General features: G+C 43.4%; 1 protein-coding gene across 2 annotated transcripts; it reads left to right on the top strand.

The window, feature by feature from the left end:
* Positions 1–537: 537 nt before the first annotated feature.
* ZP4 (zona pellucida glycoprotein 4) lies at positions 538–8,508 on the top strand. Of its 2 annotated transcripts, none has more exons than XM_032608835.1 (12): positions 538–715; positions 997–1,118; positions 1,198–1,300; positions 2,876–3,028; positions 3,797–3,984; positions 4,525–4,622; positions 5,918–6,048; positions 6,230–6,419; positions 6,497–6,644; positions 6,955–7,030; positions 8,028–8,144; positions 8,360–8,494. In XM_032608835.1, the coding sequence occupies exons 1-12, from the start codon at positions 541–543 to the stop codon at positions 8,461–8,463; spliced, it is 1,605 nt and encodes a 534-aa protein (XP_032464726.1). In that variant the 5' UTR covers positions 538–540; the 3' UTR covers positions 8,464–8,494. The 2 variants fall into 2 exon arrangements, with proteins under 2 accessions (XP_032464726.1, XP_032464727.1); XM_032608836.1 differs by having other exon boundaries at positions 541–715; positions 2,882–3,028; positions 8,360–8,508.
* Positions 8,509–19,821: the final 11,313 nt, after the last annotated feature.

Genomic DNA, 19,821 nt, shown 5'->3' with positions numbered 1-19,821 from the left:
ACGTTCTCAGTGCTCTGACAAAGATTCTTAGTCAACTTGGGAAAATTGTTCCTATCATAAATATTAGGCTAAATACAATCAAAAGAACACAGCTGCCGGGAGATATTCCCAGTTTACAGATGAGAATACTGAGATTCTGAGAGGTAGTAACTTACCCAGTTCATACAGCTCATAAGTGGCAGAGCTAGGATTTACACCCAGATATGCAAGCTTCTAAAGGAAGGTCAGTAAGCTAGTAAATTAAGTGCTACACTGAGCAACCGGGAGACAGCCTTTCTCAGCTAAAAGGCACCACGTTGTTTCTGGGCTCTGAAGACCACCTGATTTCGATGTTTAAAGCACTGCAGCTGCAGACTGTGGCCTAAAGTGAATGAAGCTGGAGGAATCACCCTTTCCAAAGGAGTGCCACCTGCATGCTACATAGATGTGCACCTGAAACGAGCTTTCCCTCTGTATATAAAGGGCATGGGGAGCGCGGGCTCTTGGGAGAGGAAGTGCAGGACAGGAAGCGCGGTCAGTCAGGCTCCCGGTGACGCTGCTATGTGGCTGCTGCAATCCCTATGGCTCTGGTTTCCGCTGTCTGTTGCTCTGAGTGGTCAGCATGAGCCCAAGGCGCCAGGTTATCCCGGTGGGCTCCGCTGTGGGCTAAGGAGCTTTCAGTTCACCATAAACCTCAGCCAGGAGACAGCAACCCCTCCTGCACTAATAGCTTGGGGTAGGTTTGAAGGCTGAGCCAGGCAATGGCGTGTCTCCTCTACTGCCTAGAACTGCCCTCTGCTTCCTGTCCTAATGCTTCCCCCCTTTGCTAAACTCTGTCGCTTCTCTCTATAGAACGAATCTTTTAAAATGTAGCTTTGCTTCTGAATCTGATTCCCCTTTTGTTCCTCTTTTCTTGGCAGCTATCCCTGGGGTCTAAGGCAAAGCTGGCAGTCCTCTCCCAGCACTGGTGACGGTGGTGACCGACCATCTGTGCTTTCCCCCCTTCCCCGCCCCCAGATAATCGCGGGCTGCCGCACAGGCTGCAGAATGACTCTGAGTGTGGGACCTGGGTCAGCGAGGGCCCTGGCAGCTCCCTGGTGGTGGACGTGTCCTACAGCGGCTGCTATGTCACTGAGTGGGTGAGTACGACCCAGCCCTCAGGAACGCTGAGACACCTGTGCCACCATCCAGGCTGACTTCCGGGGCCTGTCTCTCCAGGACTCCCACTACATCATGCCTGTTGGCGTTGAAGGAGCAGATGCGGGTGGACGCAGGACAGTTACAGAGACAAAGCTGTTCAGGTGTCCTGTGGATCTCCCAGGTAAGAGCTGGAAAATTCCAGGTTCTGGGTGGTATGGAGCTGCCTGGAAGACGCCCTCAGGCATCTTCTACCTGCTGTGTGCAGTGCCCCCAGGCACCCGTGGAGGACTATCTTCTAACTCTCCCCTCCACAGGAGACCTTAGGCTAACCACCACCTGAGCGATGACTTGGGGCCCAGGCACTGTGGGTGGTGCTGCACGTGTCACCTATAATCCCAGCCCAGCGCTGTGAGCCCTATTGATGGCCCCCAGCAGGGAGCTTACCAAGTGCCCGTCACTGGTAGGTGGCAGAGCTGGGATTCAACCAAGAGTTATCCCAGGACCAGAGCTCCCCCCCGCCTTGAAGGGTAGGGAAGGAAGCTGAAGTTATCAAGGAGACTCGGCAAATGCCTTCAAGAAGCAGACTGCGCTGAGAATAGGGCTCAGTCTCTTCAGCTAGGGACGCTACTCGATTACTTAACTGGGTAATTAATAGGAAGTATGACACCAACTCAACTCCAGCAAATCTTGCCTTGCCACCTGAGAGCCCTACCTCAGTCATAAGAGTCGAACTTGTAATTCTTCACACCTGCCTTGTTAGGCTATAGCCACTGGGGTAATACTGATAAAATACAGGATCGTAGGCCCCACTCCCCACCTACTGAATCAGAACTGCATTTCAAAATGATGGTAATTTGAAATACACTAAGATTGAGAAGTGCCTTTTAAAGAACACAATTAAGGGGCTTCCCTGGTGGTGCAGTGGTTGAGAGTCCGCCTGCCGATGCAGGGGACATGGGTTCGTGACCCGGTCCGGGAGGATCCCACATGCTGCAGAGTGGCTGGGCTCATGAGCCATGGCCGCTGAGCCTGCGCGTCTGGAGCCTGTGCTTCGCAATGGGAGAGGCCACAACAGTGAGAGGCCCGCGTACCGCAAAAAAAAAAAAAAAAAAAAAAAACAGAATTAAGAATTCTTTATTTTTAACATCTTTATTGGAGTATAATTGCTTTACAATGGTGTGTTAGTTTCTGCTTTGTAACAAAGTGAATCAGCTATACATATCCCCATATCCCCTCCCTCTTGCGTCTCCCTCCCACCCTCCCTATCCCACCCCTCTAGGTGGTCACAAAGCACCGAGCTGATCTCCGTGTGCTATGCGGCTGCTTCCCACTAGCTATCTATTTTACATTTGGTAGTGTATATATGTCAGCACTACCCTCTCACTTCATCCCAGCTTACCCTTCTCCCTCCCCGTGTCCTCATAGTCCATTCCCTACGTCTGCATCTTTATTCCTGTCCTGCCCCTAGGTTCATGAGAACCATAAGAATTCTTTACTTGAATAAAAAAGTTTGAGTCTCACTGCTTCTTCCAATCTTACTGGTATTTCTTCTTCCAAAGAGGACTCCTTTCAGGGGACTCCTATAAGGTGATCTAATAGTTAATTTTCTAACTCAGTTATAATCTCTATTATGTACATATCTCTTTCAATCACATAGATATCTATGGGAATTGAATGTTAATGCTTTATAATGAAATGGCCTCTTCTTAAAGACCAAACTTTGTTACTTAGTGTTGCTCTTCTCTGCAAAATCTAGCCCTAGACATCCCAAATGCTGGCCTTTGCGACTCTATCCCAGTGTGGGACAGACTGCCATGTGCTCCTTCACCCATCACTCAAGGAGACTGTAAGCAGCTAGGCTGCTGCTACGATTCTGAAGAGGACAATTCCTGTTACTACGGAAACACAGGTGAGTCACTATATCTTTGAAATCAGCTGAAGAAAAGTGCCTGCAATTACCACTAACTAAACCCAGAGGAGGGTTTTCTCCCCCACCCCCATCCAGAAGGCAAATACTAAAGATGACCAGAGGTTGATGTATAAGCAACACCTCCTAGAACACTTGACCGTAAGTGACAGAGCTTTCTACAACCTTCCACTGTCTGTTCTCCTAGAATCCAGTGTAAAGCAAGTAACTCTCAATGAACTCAAGGAGCTAAGTCTGTGTGCAAGATGCTAATTGACAGAAACGTAACCAATTCCCAAGAAATAGCCACTGGTGGCTGATTGTCAGAGAGCTTTATTTCAAAAGATGATTATTTGTCCCAAACCATGCTCCAAGTTTTTCCCATAAAAAAAAAGAGACCCTCATTAAACACCTAGATGCCACACTCAATTCTATGCTCTGAATTCTAGCTGATCAGTAAAACAAAGCAGGTACGGCTATCCCCATTCTACAGATGAAGTTGATGCAAGGAGGTTAAATACTCTGCTTGAGGCCACACAGTAAGTGGTGGAGGCAAGATTCAAACCCAAGTGGCCATCCAGAGCCTTGATGAAGCTCTGGATGGCTGAACCTGCATCACGGTCACTAGCTGGGAATGCAGCTTTTCTAGGAGGCGGGGGAGAGGAGGGCGGGGAATTTAAAAGAACTAAACTAAATAATTAGACTCTTGTCTGGCTGGCTCAGTAACAAGCGAGATGACCTGCCTTCAGCACAGTTGCTCTGGTGTTTCAGTGACCGCACGCTGTACCCAGGACGGCCACTTCTCCATCGCTGTGTCTCGGAATGTGACCTCACCCCCACTGCTGCTGAATTCTGTGCACTTGGCCTTCAGGAATGACAGTGAATGTAAACCTGTGATGGCAACACACACCTTTGTCCTGTTCCAGTTTCCGTTTACTGCCTGTGGTACTACAAGATGGGTGAGAAGAGCTGACCTTGGGCTCTGTTCCTGACTTGAAGTTGGGTAGGAATGCCCTGGTGATGGGGGGAGAACTGGAATAGCTTAGCCGTGACTACTGCTTGGTGTGTAGGATGGTCTCTAGGACAGAGAGGGCTTCATCACTGAGAAAGCCGAAACCTCCCCAGGGCACTCGGCTAAGTCATCCCACCTGCACTCCAGCGAGGGGCTAGCACCCCTTACCACACTGTAGAAGAACCAGTAACAGGTTCTTCCCACTGCACTGCCCTGGGAAACGAGCAGGGAGGTCAGCTGAGATCGGTAGTATTTCTGGCTGCCTCATCTGAGTACTCATAAGCCTCTTCCTGTCCCTTTGTCCTGAAAGTAAGGTGAAGTGATAAGTTGCCAGCTAGTCAATGCCACCTGCTCTTGCCTCCACTCATGTTGTGAAAAATGCAACCTATGATAGGGCAGCCTTGCTGAGCACTGAACCAAAGCAAGTTATGAGTGAAGCAGCATCTGGCTTGCAGGAGTGACAAGACTTCTTTACCTGCCCTTGTAGGTCACTGGAACCCAGGCAGTGTACGAAAACGAGCTGGTTGCAACTCGGGATGTGAGAACTTGGAGCCATGGTTCTATCACCCGAGACAGTATCTTCAGGTAAGGGTCTTAGTTAACCTGACCTTACTTGACCAGAATGCCTGACTTCCCTTCTCACATAAAGCAGGAGTTCCAGAGTAAACATGAGTCCAGAAATGACCATCTCCTCATGACAGGAGAATCTCAACTGCCTTGCTTGTCCGATCTCACTGACCATTATTTGATCCAGTAGCCCTGCATTACTGCCACCAACTTGATCTAAGCCTCAAACTTACCTGACTTCTAATTCATTTCACCGGGTCTTTTGTTTCTCACTCTGGTCTCTTCCTTCTACCCCCACTGTTTAAGCTGTAGCAAAATGAATCCCTTTAAAACCTTAGCATACTTAAAGCTTTCTCTTGGTCTTCCTAGAGCTGAAGCTTAATGTCATGAGCATAGTTTGCAGGGCCCTGCATGGAACTGCTACTACTTCTCCAGCCTAACCTTTCTCAGTCCTTCCCTCACTATTCCCTAACCCCAGACTGTGCTTCTAGAGTATTCAGTGGCCCTCAGACTTCTTGCCTCCATACTTTACTCTATCTATCTCTGTAACTTTTATCAAATCCCCTGCAACATCTTCCCTGACTACCCCCTCCTCAGAAGGTACGTTCTTCTCATAGTACCATATCTATTTCTTAATTGAAGTATAGTTGATTTACAATGTTTTAATTTCTGCTGTACAGCAAAGTGATTCGGTTATATATTTTTTTCATATTTTCCATTATGGTTTGCTACAGGATATGGAATATAGTTCCCTGTGCTGTACAGTAGGACCTTATTTATCCAGTCTGTATGTAATAGTTAGCATCTGCTAATCCCAAACTCCCAATCCATCCCTCCCCCATGCCCTCTCCCCCTTGGCAACCACAAGTCTGTTCTGTCTGTGAGTCTGTCTCTGTTTCATAGATAAGTTCATTTGTGTCCTATTTTAGATTCCACATGTAAGTGATATCATATGATATTTGTCTTTGTGTCTGATTTCACTTAGTATGACCATCTGTGGGTCCATCCATGTTGCTGCAACTGGCATCATTTCATTCTTTTTTATGGCTGAGTAGTGTTCCATTGTATCTACCACACCTTTATCCATTCATCTGTTGACCATATCTGTTTCTTGTATGGTTTTTATATCAAACACTCAAACACTGATCTTGTTGACATATCAGTCTCCCCAATGATAGTTCTCACAAGGCCAGAATCACACAACACGTTTATAAACTTGTTCTAACACCTATCACTTAACGGTTCCTCAAACCTTAAAGCGGTGACATGGTCCACCCACCCAAGATAGTAGCTGAAACCTTATTGTTCTGCAGGCTTCGAATCAGCTGTAGCTACTCTGTAAGCAGCAATGCTCTTCCAGTGAATGTCCAGGTGTTTACTGTCCCGCCACCCCTTCCTGAGACCCAGCCTGGACACCTCACTCTGGAACTTCAGATTGCCAAAGGTAAGACCCTCTTTCGTGGAGAATCTGGCCTCTAGACCAAGTCTTGTCACTCCTCTGGGCGTCAAGACCCTACCTTGGTAACAAGATATGTGCCAGAGGTGTTTATGTGGGTGATGGTCTGTCTCAAGTCACCAGAGGTTCCAAGCTTTTTACTACTTCAATTTGTTTTGGCCTCTTACAGACAAACACTATAGCTCCTACTACACTGCTAGTGACTACCCAGTGGTGAAGTTGCTTCGGGATCCCATCTACGTGGAAGTCTCCATCCAACACAGAACAGACCCCAGTCTAGAGCTGCGCCTACACCAGTGTTGGGCCACACCCAGCACAAACACCCTGCTCCAGCCCCAGTGGCCCATGCTGGTAAATGGGTAAGTGGCTTTTTCCTGCACCTGTGTTTAAACACCCTCCACGGAGCCCATCTTGACTGCCAGATATCCTTGCTTAGATGCCCCTACACTGGAGACAACTATCAGACCAAACTGATCCCTGTCCAGAGAGCCTTGGACCTGCCGTTTCCTTCTCACTACCAGCGCTTCAGCATTTCCACCTTCAGTTTCGTGGACTCAGTGGCAAAGCAGGCACTCAAGGGACCGGTATGATGCCACCTTCTGTGTTCTTCAGCAGGGCTCTAAACCCCCCAGCTCAAGTGTTTTCACACCGTCTCTTTCTTCAGCCAAAGTGGCCGTTAAACATTGGTTGTTGGTAGCGCTTTGGAGCAATCAAGGGATGCGAATGGCATGTGTGACATGTCAACTAGAATCGAGTATTTTAGTGATTCTGTGATGTCAGCTTGGTTTTTCAGGATTTTCTGAAACTTCTTGATTTCTTCCTGGGGGAGACAAAGCAGGTTTGAAGACTTATCATGATGTGTTGTACCACGATCCCAATTCTTTTGGCTCCCAGGTGTATCTGCACTGCAGTGCATCGGTCTGCCAGCCTGCTGGGACACCATCCTGTGTGACAACCTGTCCTGCCAGACGTAAGTTTCCAAGCTGTCTACACCAGAGGACAGATTTCAGTGTATTTGTATTTCAGATCAAACCTTCTTTAGCCTGTGGCAAATGAGTCAAACCAAAGATTCATCTTATTAACGAAGCTTCCTTAAGTACTTTCACGATGCAGTAGAACAGAAATACAGCTAGTTTCCTAGAATTCCAGGCCTTCTAAATATAAGCTATAAATTCTGAAAACTCTCAGCTTTAGCTTTTCTCCATATAAATTTTGACTTAGCCAGGAGTCAAATGGGTTCACAGCCTATAATCTAATAAAACATTTCTGGTCTATCCAGATATAAATGTAGACCTCTATACTTGCTTGAAGGCAGGTCTGGCAACAAGGCCTGAAGGCTTACACGTGGAATAGGATTGCAGACTTAGAGTTACGTGCTCTAATGATCAGGCCCAATGCTCGTACAGCTGTATACTCCACCTGATCCCACACATCTTACCTGGCTCCTGAATCAATTGGGATTCATGACCCCTGAAGCTTTAAGTCCCTTATGGCAAAAAAAAACACCTCATAGTATTTTTCATAACTATCATCTAATAGATGAAATATTCAACATCCAACTGCAATGATGCAATGATACATACACTGGTATACATATATGTCTATAAAAACTAAAACTTTGAAAAGTTCAAAGATCTACAACTGGCAGTAGAAATAGGATTCAAACAGAGCTCTGCTATTAGTGTCTTACCAGGTACCTTTATATCATAGGGTCTCAGTACTAAGGTACAACTGTTTAAGCATCTCTATGTAAGAAGAATGACAGTTTGGGGATAGTCCAAAGTCATCATTTCTCTGGAAGTGTTAATACAAATGAGCAAGTCTGAGACTTTGTATTGAACACATTGAGGTTTTTCTTGAGGCCCACGGAGCAGAACTATCCATACCAAGCGATCTGGCACTATTTTAGACTCCTTAACCACTCAAACCACATGTACTAACAAATCCCTAACTCATCTCTCCAACAGGAAGAAGAAGCTCTGACATGCATTTTCAGAACAGCACTGCTAGCATTTCTAGCCAGGGTCCCATGATTTTACTCCAAGCCACTCAGGACTCCTCAGAAAAGCTCCATAAATACTCAAGTGAGTGGAAGGAGACCCCCGGGAGGTCCCGTATCTGAACCATTGGTCAGACCAAAGCTACTTGCTCACCCCTGCTTCCCTTACTGATTTGGTCAATGTGAACTTCAGAAGGAATTGTCTAGCTTTTTTTCCTGTAGCTCAAGACTGGCAGTCTTTATTGGGATGTAGAATCACTTGATTTTCAGCATGCATTAATCTACCTTTCCATCCTACAGGGTCTCCTGTAGACTCCCAAGCACTGTGGGTGGCTGGCCTTTCTGGAACCTTAATCATTGGAGCCTTGTTAGTGTCCTACCTGGCCATCAGGAAACAGAGATGAGCTACTCAGACCAAATGTGTTAATAAAACCAGATTGCACTGCTAGCCTGTGCTCAGCTTCTCATTTGAAAGGTAAAAAGTAATTTCTTTACACTAGCTCATCTACTGTTAGCATCACCTCTTTCCAGCTTGGGGTAATTTTTTCTTCTGCAGCCCTCCTATCTTCTGAAGAGAACATTTCAGTAGAATTTCACAGTTGGTTGACAACTCAAGCAGAATCTACAAGGACTTAGTACCTCAGGCTTAGCAGATCTTTTACAGGTTTATGAGGGTGTAGAACGAAACTCTTCCACAAAGTTGATCAAACTTAGGTAGAACTAGTCTAGAGCTAGTCAAGAATCTTCTAGCTCAGGGGGGCCCCAACCCCTGGGCCATGACCCGTACCGGTCCTCGGCCTGTTAGGAACTGGGCCTCACAGCAGGAGATGAGCAGTGGGCAAGTGAATGAAGCTTCATCTGCCGCTCCCCCGTCGCTCCCCACTGCTGGCGTTACCATCTGAACCACCCCTCCACCACCCCCGTCTGTGGAAAAATTGTCTTCCATGAAACCGGTCCCTGGTGCCAAAAAAGGTTGGGGACCGCTGTTCTAGACCGTTGGTTCTCCAACTTTCGTGTGCATCAGGACCAAAGGAGGGCTGATGGAAACAGTTACTGCCCCCACCCCCAGACTTTGATTAAGTAGGTCTGGGCTGAGGCTTATGAACTTGCATTTATCACCATTCCTCAGGTGATCCTGATCTTTCTATTCCAAGCATTACACTTGGAAAACTAATGCCTAAAAAAGTATCTGATCATGAATTGATCACCTGCGAGTAGCTTGATCAGAAGAGGCTTTGTTTTGCCCCAGAACCAGCAAGTAATTTCACAGTTTAGTAGCTCTTAAGATTAGTAGAAAAAACAGGAGAAGAATGAATTATCCTGACTTCTCAAGGTGAATGTCCTACTCAAAGAACTCTGGTAACTAACACTGTTAGCCAACCTCTGTGGATCTCCTCTGTCCCCAGTGGGGGAGCTATGAAAGTATGCCTGGTTAAATAAGATTAAGACCATTCATCTTCATGGAGCAACTTCCGGGTCACTTTGAGGTGTAAAGTTGTTTCTAGCTTGGAGTGCTTAGTAAAAAAGCTCCTTCCTGTATACAACAACCTTGTGCAGTGTCCTACTTGGAATCAAAATGGCTGTTAGAACGTGGTGAACATGATGGTGTTACTGGCACTAGGTTATAAAAGACAGCACGGCTTCTGCCTTGGATCATTTGCTCTGGAGAAGCTTGCTGTTATGCCACAATAAGGATGCTGAAGCAGCCCTGTGGAGGAGGACTGAGGCCCCCCAGCCAAGAGCTGTGTGAATGAGCCTCCTTGGAAGCTGATCCTCTAGCCCTAGTCCACATCTAACCAAAACCTCATGAAAGACGGCACCAGAGCCACCCAGCTGAGCCACTTCCAAATACCTGCTCCACCACAACTATGAGAAATGATTAATATAAGCTACTACAGTTTGGGGTGACTATTTTTTTTAAGGCACAATAGATAACTAAGCCAAACAGTCCTTAAACTTCTTTGTGAAGATGTCTTATCTTGGATATCAAGGAGTAGAACTGCACAAAGTGTATGGTTTGGCCGTTGCTTATGAAGTTAAAACATCTTCCAAAGTATTTCTAATAACACTCATACTAGCTTTGTAAAGAGTTTAAGTTGCTCTAAATCCCGTAAGGATAGGCATCTGTTTTGGGGAGGTGAACAGTCGATAGTTTGTGTTATAGTCTAGTGTTGGCTCCTCCTCCTTAGCTTATGCCTAGTCCAGCCTATGGGGGCCCACAGCTGTCTCCTGTCCCCTCTGTCATCACTCTTTTTTATATAATTTTTATTGGTATAGTTGATTTACAATGTTGTATTGTACAGCAGAATGAATCTGTTATACATGTATCTACTTTTTTAGATTCTTCTCCCATATAAGCCGTTAGAGTATTGAGTAGAGTTCCCTGTGCTATACAGTAGGCCCTTATTAGGTATCTATTTTATATATAGTAGTGTATGTGTGTGTCAATCCTGATCTTCCAATTTATCTCTCTCCCACTGTTAACCACCCCATAATCATAAGTTCCCTTTTTGTTTAAGATTTTTTTGATGGACCATTTTTAAAGTCTTTATTGAATTTGTTACAATATTGCTTCTGTTTTATATTTTGGTGTTTTGGCCGCGAGGCATGTGGGATCTTAGCTCCCCAACCAGGGATTGAACCCACAACCCCTATATTGAAGGTGAAGTCCTAATAACCACTGGACTGCCAGGGAAGTCCCTTATTTTCTATAGCTGTAAGTCTACTTCTATTTTGTAGATAAGTTCATTTGTAGCCTTTTGTAGATTCCCCATAAGTGATATCATATATTTGTCTTTGTCTGACTTCATTTAGTATGATAATCTTTAGTTTCATCTGTGTTGCTGCAAATGGCATTACTTTGTCCTTTTTCGTGGTTGAGTAATGTTCCCTTGTATATATGTAGCACATCTTTATCCATTCATCTGTTGATGGACATTTAGGTTGCTTCCAGGTCCTGGCTATTGTAAATAGTGCTACAATGAACATTGGGGTGCGTGTATCTTTTAGATTTAGAGTTTTCTCCAGATGTATGCCCAGGAGTGGAATTGCAGGATTATGTGGTAGCTATATTTTTAGTTTTTTAAGGAACCTCTATACTGTTCTCCATAGTGGCTCTACCAGTTTACATTCCCACCATCAGCGTAGCAGGGTTCCCTTTTCTCCATACCCTCTCCAGCACTTATTGTTTGTAGATTTTTTTATGAGGGCCATTCTGACCAGTGTAAGGTGATAACTCATTGTAGTTTTGATTTGCATTTCTCTAATAATTAGTGATGTTGAGCATCCTTTCATGTGCTTTGTAACCATCTGTATCATTGCTCTAGTTTCTGACACTGCAAGTTCGTAACTGCAGATTTTGTTAGGACTGTTTCCTCCTCAGTGTTAGCAAGCTGGGGCGTGGTTGCTGTTGGTGTCTAATCAGCCGACAAGCAAGGGAACTTTAAGCCAATGAAATATACTAGAATTCACAAAAATTGTAAGACTGAGACAAAATCAACATGTTCAGAGTCAATGAGAATAAAGATGTGCTGGTCACCAACCATGTAGGGACCTAAGAAGTATTAAGTTTCCTTCATTTTTCCAGGGAAACAGTTTTATCTTAGGGCAGATCGAAGAAAACCCAAAGCAGCTGGCAGAAGACTGCAAACAGCATCTTGACATCAGCCCCATGTATTGAAACATTATTTTATTGGATCTTCATGTTCAATGAAATAACTCTTTCATACTAGGGATGGACAGTAGAGGACTCTATTTCAACAACCAACAAGAAACTTAACTTATGTGGTCTGGGAACAGGAGAAACAATAGGAAACCAGAAGTTGAACCTGATATCACTGTAGCCATTCAGATGGAATCCTGTGATTTTTAATACAGAATACCAACCTCCTGCTACCCAGAATATTCGCACCAGGCTATGGCATGACTGTTGGCCAGACATTTAATCTCTACAGACTCAACATTCTCACTCCTGAAGTAAGGACTAAATTATTTCTTTCTGTCTTTAAGAATAATCTAAGAACGAAAAATTTAATCTCCTTCAGTTATTTTCCATTTGTCCTGCTTCCTAGTTCTCCCTTGGAAATTGTACTTCCCTGATTCCTTGCTCAGAATTTTCATGCTGTGGGCTGGTGATGTGCTTTTGTGTCTTACACCACAGCATACTTCTGCCGTCTGAAAGCTAAAGCCTACCTTTTATTTAATAAAAGTCTGAGCAAGACTTACTGCAATAGCCATAGGCCAGAGGTAGCAGAAATTAGGTAGTTCTGCCACTTACCAACTTCTCACTTTTTCCAAGAAGTATTGCTTTGATGTGAGACTGAGGACATTGCCACAGAGAAATAAATCACCTTCCCAACACTCCTAAGTAGCCCAGTCAGGTGATGAGAAATGGCCAAATCAAATGAAGGCTCTCATTTCAAGCGAAGTGGCTGGGAATGGAGGGAGCAGAGAAGAAAGGGCTGACTACACGAAGATTTATGGTTGTAAAATAAAGAATAGGTTTCAGTGATATTGGATAAAATTTGTTACACCAAAAGAATTTTGTCTTATCTCAATATGGGAATAAAGGGTTGGATCGTAATAGCTACTTCAAGTTTACCAGGTGTTCTTATTATGTGCCTGGTCAGTTAATTGTCCCCTAATCGGCGTAGAAGCACTGCTGTCTCAAAAGGTTGAATTTGGTTTACATGTGTCAAAAATACCTATGATGTCAGTTTTTAGATAAGGCATCTGCTTTCTTACCCCGAGAGTTAGTCTTGTTGTCCTCTGTGGGATAAATGTTAGGGACTGGGGGCTGGGGAGCAGGTGGAGATCAGGGAGAGGGGAAAAGGGCCAGCCTCAGGAGAGAGACGCACATATCCACCAGACAGAGTGATTCCTCACCATGGCAGAGGCATACCAGAGAGGCAGCCCTGAGGCCGAGGAGGTGCTTGTTTGGAGGTCAGGTTCCTGTTCCCAGTGGCCTTCATGGCTGCTTGTGCTACCCAGATCTTATCGAAGTCAGACTTTTATCCTAAAAATTCCCTCGTCCTTGTCCAGGACAAAGAGCCTGGCACAGACCAGGAGCTCAGGGAACATTTGCTGAGTGAATCACACCAAACTATGACATAATTTAACCAGATTTAAAGGAGCCTAGAAAATTCCCAGAGAATGGATGGCCGGATTTTAACCAGAACACACTCATCCCCTAGTATAGGAGCTCGTGACCAGGCAGGGCTTTTAGGGTATGCAGACTGTCTGTCTCTGTTGGCAGCCCCTCGTCGTTCACAGGAATGACAAAAACTTCATGATAAATATGGACTGTCCCTTTGTGCAAACTTACATCTTTATCTTTTGACAACTAGGAAAGCCACAGATTTCAAATTTCCCATTAAAACACCTACATCTTGTTTCTCCCCTGAGGAAAAGTACTTAAGCAAGGAATAAAACTGCCACAAAGAAAAATCACAAATCCAGTAGCAACTATAGTGTGCTTTTCTCTTCAGAAGCCTAGCCTTTGGTTCTCATAGTTTAACATCCTTATTGACATATAACTCACATTCCATACAATTATCCATTTAATTTGTACAATTCAGCGGTGGTTTAGTATATTCAGAGTTGTGCAACCATCACTAAATTTTAGAACGTTTTCATCATCCTCAAAGAAACCCCATTAGAAGCCACTCCTGATTCCCACCACTCCCCCACCCCCGACATTCACTAATCTACTGTCTGTCTCTATAGATATGTCTGATCTGGAGCAGCTCACATAAATGAAATCATATACGTGGCCTTTTGTGACTGGCTTCTTTCATTGCATAATGTTTTCAAGGTTCGTTTATGCCACATCATGTGTCTGTACTTCAGTCCTTTTTAGGACTGGATAATATTCCATTGTTACATTTTGTGTATCCATTTATCAGTTGATGGGCATTTGGGTTGTTTCCACCTTTGGCTACTAAGAATAATCCTGCCATGAATTTGTGTACAAGTTCTTGTATGGACATATATTTTTCTCTAGGTTATATACCTAGGAATAGAATTTCTGGGTCATCTGGTAACTCCATGTTTAACGTTTTGAGAAACTTAACTGTTTTCCAAAGTGGTTCCACCATTTTACATTCCCACCAACAATGTATGAGGGTCCCAATTTCTCCACATCCTCACCAACATTTATTATCTCATACTGCAAAGTAACATTTATAAATGATTCTTTTTTTATTGGAGTATAATTGATTTACGGCATTGTGTTAGTTTATACGTATATCCCCTCCCTCTTAAGCCTCCCTCCCCACCCCCCCATCCAGATCCCACCCCCTAGGTCACCACAGAACACTGAGCTGAGCTCTCTGTGCTATATAGCAGCTTCCCACTAGCTAGCTATTTTACACATGGTAGTATATATATGTCAATGTTACTCTCTCTATGTCAATGTTATTCTCTCAGTTCGTCCCACCCGCCCCTTCCCCACCTGTGTCCACAAGTCCGTTCTCTACGTCTGCGTCTCTCTTCCTGCCCTGAAAATAGGTTCATCAGTACCATTTTTCTAGATTCCATATATGTGATATACAATATTTGTTTTTCTCTTTCTGACTTACTTCACCCTGTGACAGACTCTAGGTTCATCCATATCACTACAAATGACCCAATTTCGTTCCTTTTTATGGCTGAGTAATATTCCATTGTATATATGTACCACATCTTCTTTATCCATTCATCTGTTGAGCAACCTAAATGTATATCAACAGATGAATAGATAAAGAAGATGTGATACATACATACAATGGAATGTTACTCAGCCAAAGAAAGGAACGAAATTCGGTCATTTGTAGTGATGTGGATGAACCTGTAAATGATTTTTAAACATGAAAAAGCATAAAGACAATAAGAAGACCCATAATCCTACCAATAAAAATACTCGTGTATGACCAAATTAGAAAAAAATTCAAATCATATAGAAAAGCACAAATATAAAGAACTACCATTCCCCACTCCCAGTCACTCTTCCTGAAAGTAACTCTCCTCAAGAGTATGTCAGGCCAGAAGAAGCAAGCCTCATGAGTATATGGTATACCTGTTTTTTGGTATCAATTTGGCATACAGGTATATACCTGTATATGGTATCACTTATTTTTTTCTATGTGTATGTCATCTGTCTCTTGTCCAGAAGGCCAGTAGCCTCCAAAGAATAAGGATGCACCGGCTCAGGATGACCAGATACCCATCAGGAGTCCTGGAGGGCACCTTTTGCCTTTGTGTCTTCCCGTGGGCTTAGCAAAGTATTCTGTATACAGGAAAAACCAGTTTTACAAGATGGCTTTTTATTTGACCGGGACAGGAAGAAGACCCTAGTGTGTGTGTTGGCTTTTTTTTGCTGAGCTTCCCAAAGTAAAGCCCGGGCTGGGGAGGGGGGTGGGGGGGGAAGGCTGAGACCAGGGTCAACGGCGCTTTTATGTGCCTGCATCATACTCTGCAATAGGCCATTAGATCAAGCTCCACGCTCTTGATAATGCTTTACATGCTGTCTTCCTTGTCTCCTTCAAAGGGATTCTACCTGCAAGCATGCTGTTTCTGGCATTTGCTGTTGCCCAGGAAGCTACAGGGACAGGTGATGGGAGAGCATTCATAAATAAGTCCATTCATAATGACGGCCGGGGAGGAAACCTTCTGTCAAAGTCACATTTAAATTCAATGAGTCAACCCTTTTTGCAGTTAGCACGCAGAAAAGCTTAATAGTCTATTGGAGTGGCCTCCGTAAGATGACACAGAAACCCTTAGACACCTCCGGGATGACTCGATGCCCTTGGTTTGGGATCAGTTAACTTAATATTCTGTATTTCCTGGGAATGAACTTTCCCTCATTTTACCCCACTGTCTACATTATAAGGTTCCCTACACTGTTATTTTAGCCTTTTTTAACCCTCTGGTATCTCAAGAACCATCTTCTTTTGGATAAAATATGGAAACTTTAACCATTGAAATAGGGTAGCACGATGAAAGTACTTCCCCAGCTGAGGTCTGATGAAAAAGTTTAGCAGGATGTATTAATGGAAAAGTATACAGAGCACAAAAGCAGTGGTATTTAAATATTATGATTGTAATAAATATTTCATGTTAATGATGCACTGGGTAAAATTAAAAACAAAATGAGATGCAGAATTAATCGTGAGTCTACCCTGTTGAACTTATCTAAATGAAAGGTTATTCTATGAAACAAATGGTGTTGAGAGGAAAAGATTAATTTGTGCATTTTAACCTCTGAAAGAGGTGTTTAGGGAGCATAAAATAATAATTACCATTTTTTAGCATATATAACATGCCAGACGCTATGTAAGCGATTTCCATGGATTATTTTACTTAACGCTCATGATGCCAAATAAGTATATGTTTAGTAAATGGTGATGACTGTGGTAATAATAGTGATAATGTTAATGTTGAGAATCTCTACCATTTTTGTGTGCATTTTATGTGCACTGCGCTAAGCTCATTAAATGTACCGTATTTAATTCTCATAACTCTCTTCTACATATTAATGTCATTTGTGATATCACAGTTGTGAAATATATAGACACAGGGACAAAAATAGCAAAACTTACTGTTTATAGTATGCTACATTCTACAGAAGAGAAAAACTCTTACTTATCTACCCAAAGGTCTCTTTTGAATTTATCATGGGAGGTTGACAAAGATTGCTTTGGTTTCCCATCCATCTGGTGCTTCCCTTGGCAAGAATGAGGGACACGCTTGTGAAACCAAAAGTAAAATTCTTTGCTCAATAATGTTTTCTTAAACACTCCTTCTATGCCGGGCACTGTGTGAGGGAGGTACCAGGATCAGAACTCAGTCTAGAGAATAAAAACTTATTAAGGTAATTGTGATACAAAGATAGAGACAAGAAAGGGTATTGTCTGTGGCCACATACAGGGACCTGAGTGTGAAGTGAGGGCTTAGGAAGTTGGGGATTAGACTGATGAATGGTTGGGATGGGAAGGGCAGAGAGAGTTTCAGGGCTTGGAGAGAGAGAAAGGAGAACATTCCAAGCAGAAGAAAAAGCGTGAACAAAGCCAGAGAGATGACAAACAGCCTGATGTGTCCAGCAGATGCCAAAGAATATGGTAAAGCTATCAGTCTGTAAACACTGCGAAAATTGTCTGGAATGGATAAACACATCAACAGAACAAGGCAGAGAGTTGAAACAAAGTCACTTATATAAATGAATTTAATATACAAAAAAGGCAGCATTTCTAATCATTGCAGACATGATGAGGAATTTCACTTCCCAATCTATATACCACTGTAGGTCAGGAGTTCAGACAAGAGCATGGCAGAATGGCAGAGATGGCTTATTTCTGTTCCACAGCTGTCTGGAGTTTCCCCTGGAAGGCAGGAGGTAATGCTGTTCCCCGTCTCTGTCTGTCTCTCTTTCATGGGCCATGACTACTCCTCATGGCTATGCTCTTCTGAGCCTGTCTGACCCATTTTCCCCTCTTTCCCACAGCCTGCTTTCCTTGCTAACCCACACCAGGATTCCAGTTTCCTCATGGCTTATAATGGCCACCTGGACCCTGAGTCGCTTCCCGAATTTTATGCTGTGTTCCCATAGCCCATCCCCTTTCTATATCCCAGTTCCAGACTCCAGGGAGAAAGTATAATTGAAGCAGCTCTTCTTTGAAGTCAGGCTTCACAAATCATGGGTCACTAGCAGCCTATGATTGGTTGTCCTTGGGGCACGTAACCGCGCCTGCTCCAATCAGCTGTTGCATAAGTAAGGTCATGTGATACAAACCAAGGCCTCTTAACTGTAGGTAGGCAGATTCCATTAGCATGGGTTAGCATGAGATCGTGTAAGCCTGGGCTGTTGTGTAAGTCACCAGCTACATGGAGAATTTAAATTCAAATTAATTGAAATAAAATTTAAAATCCAGTTCCTCGTTTACAATAGCCACATTTCTGATGCACAAAGCCTGCCTTCCCCCACACCATTAGGCTGGGCATGCAGCCTAAGCTAAGAGAAATGATCTCAGTCTCCTGGACATGGATGGGTTTGGGGTAATCATCTGACTCCATCCAGAAGGGTCATTCTTCCGTGACTGACGTAGGTACACACAGAGAAGAGATATTTTGCCTTCAGAGAGCTGAAGCGCAGAGAATCTTATTAGCCTAGACCCGCTAGAGGCCATCACTACAGCCAAGTGGAGAGAACCTGACAGAAAACTGCATCAAATCCCAGGCTAGGAGAGTAAGGGGGAGAGAGGGGGAGAGAGGAAGGGCCACAGGAGGAAGGAGGCAGAAGAAGGGGGGCAGGAGAGAAGGAGGAAGTGAGAAGAGCGAAGATTTCAAGTGACTTTGTTTGTACTTCTGGATTCACTTGCACAGGAAGTGCCAGCCTTGTAAACAGTGAATAAACTTCCGTTTGCTGGAAGGAGTCTAAGTTAGTTTAGTTCACTTGCAGCCAAAAGAATCTTCATTTTCTCCACATCCTGAAGCCAAACACTGTAAGGACAGGGAAGAAAATTAGCTGATAATGTAATTTATCCTAAATTGTAAGTTACTCATGACTCAGTGTTTCATCTACTCAGTAACAAGGTCAATTTGAAAGGACACTGAAGAGTTGATGCCCTCTTTCCGTAGAACTCTGTATTATCTGCTTTTTTTTTTTTCCTTTTCCTCATACTCACTCTCTTTTTTATTAATAGAGTTAATTTTTTAGAGCAGTTTTAGGTTTATAGAAAAATTGAGCAGAAAGTACAGAGTACCCTTATACCTCCTTCCTCCCTCCCCGACTATTCCCCCCCCCCCCCGTTATTAACATCTTGCATTAGTGTGGGACACTTATTACAATTGGTGAACTAATACTGATACGTTATTATTAACCAAAGTCCATAGTTGACGTTGTGGTTCACTCTTAATGTTCTGGATTTTGACAAATGCATAATGCTGTGTATACACCATTATAGTATCACACAAAATAGTTTCCTGCCCTAAAAATCCCCTGCGCTCCAATTAGTCATTCCTCTCTTCCCCCAGCCCCTGGTAACCACCGTTCTTTTTACTATCTCCATAGTTTTTCCTTTTCCAGAATGTCATATAGTTGAAATCATGCAATATACAGAGTTTTCACGTTGGCCTCTTTCACTTAGTAAGATGCCTTAAAGTTTCCCCTGTGTCTTCTCATGGCTTGACAGCTCTTTTTTTAATCACTGAATAATATTCCATTGTCTGGATGAACCACAGTTTGTCTATTCACTCACCTGCTGAAGGACATCTTAGTTGCTTCCAGTTATGAATAAAGTTGCTATAGATGATAATGACCATTTTCTGTCACGGCTGCCTGTCCTATTTGGAAAGCTGCTTTTCATTTCAGGAGCCACTCAGATGTCACCTGCCTGATGAAGATTTCCCAACTCCCCAGGACAGTATAAATCACAGCATTCTCTCTACCTACCACATTTCTTAAGTGCTTCTATAATACCTTCTATTATCACATTGAGTAGTTTCTTTGTCTCTCTGTTCCTTACCAAGTGAACTCTTTCAGGATGTCTTACTCTCTACTGAATTACTTAATCTTTCTTTGCCTCAGTTTCCTTGTCTGTAAAATAAAAATTGTGAGAATTAAATACATTATATATATATATAATATATATATCATATATATTTTTAGAATATATATTTAGAATAGTACCTGGCACACAGTATACACTATATAAATTTTAGTTATTATTCTTTTTTATTATTAACACTCATAACTATATCCACAGCAATGAGCCACTTAGTAAATGCCA

This window comes from Phocoena sinus, chromosome 16 (genome assembly GCF_008692025.1).
Source record: "Phocoena sinus isolate mPhoSin1 chromosome 16, mPhoSin1.pri, whole genome shotgun sequence".
Taxonomy (NCBI): Eukaryota; Metazoa; Chordata; class Mammalia; order Artiodactyla; family Phocoenidae; genus Phocoena; species Phocoena sinus.
The sequence above is the reverse complement of the archived record's forward strand: the minus strand, read 5'-3'. Positions and strand labels throughout refer to the sequence as shown.

Coding starts and splice junctions, on each gene's coding strand:
- ZP4 (XM_032608835.1), top strand. CDS start 541: ATGTGGCTGCTGCAATCCCTATGGCTCTGGTTTCCGCTGTCTGTTGCT. Junction 3,029..3,796: donor CTGTTACTACGGAAACACAG/GTGAGTCACTAT, acceptor CTGGTGTTTCAG/TGACCGCACGCTGTACCCAG. Junction 7,031..8,027: donor GACAACCTGTCCTGCCAGAC/GTAAGTTTCCAA, acceptor TCTCTCCAACAG/GAAGAAGAAGCTCTGACATG.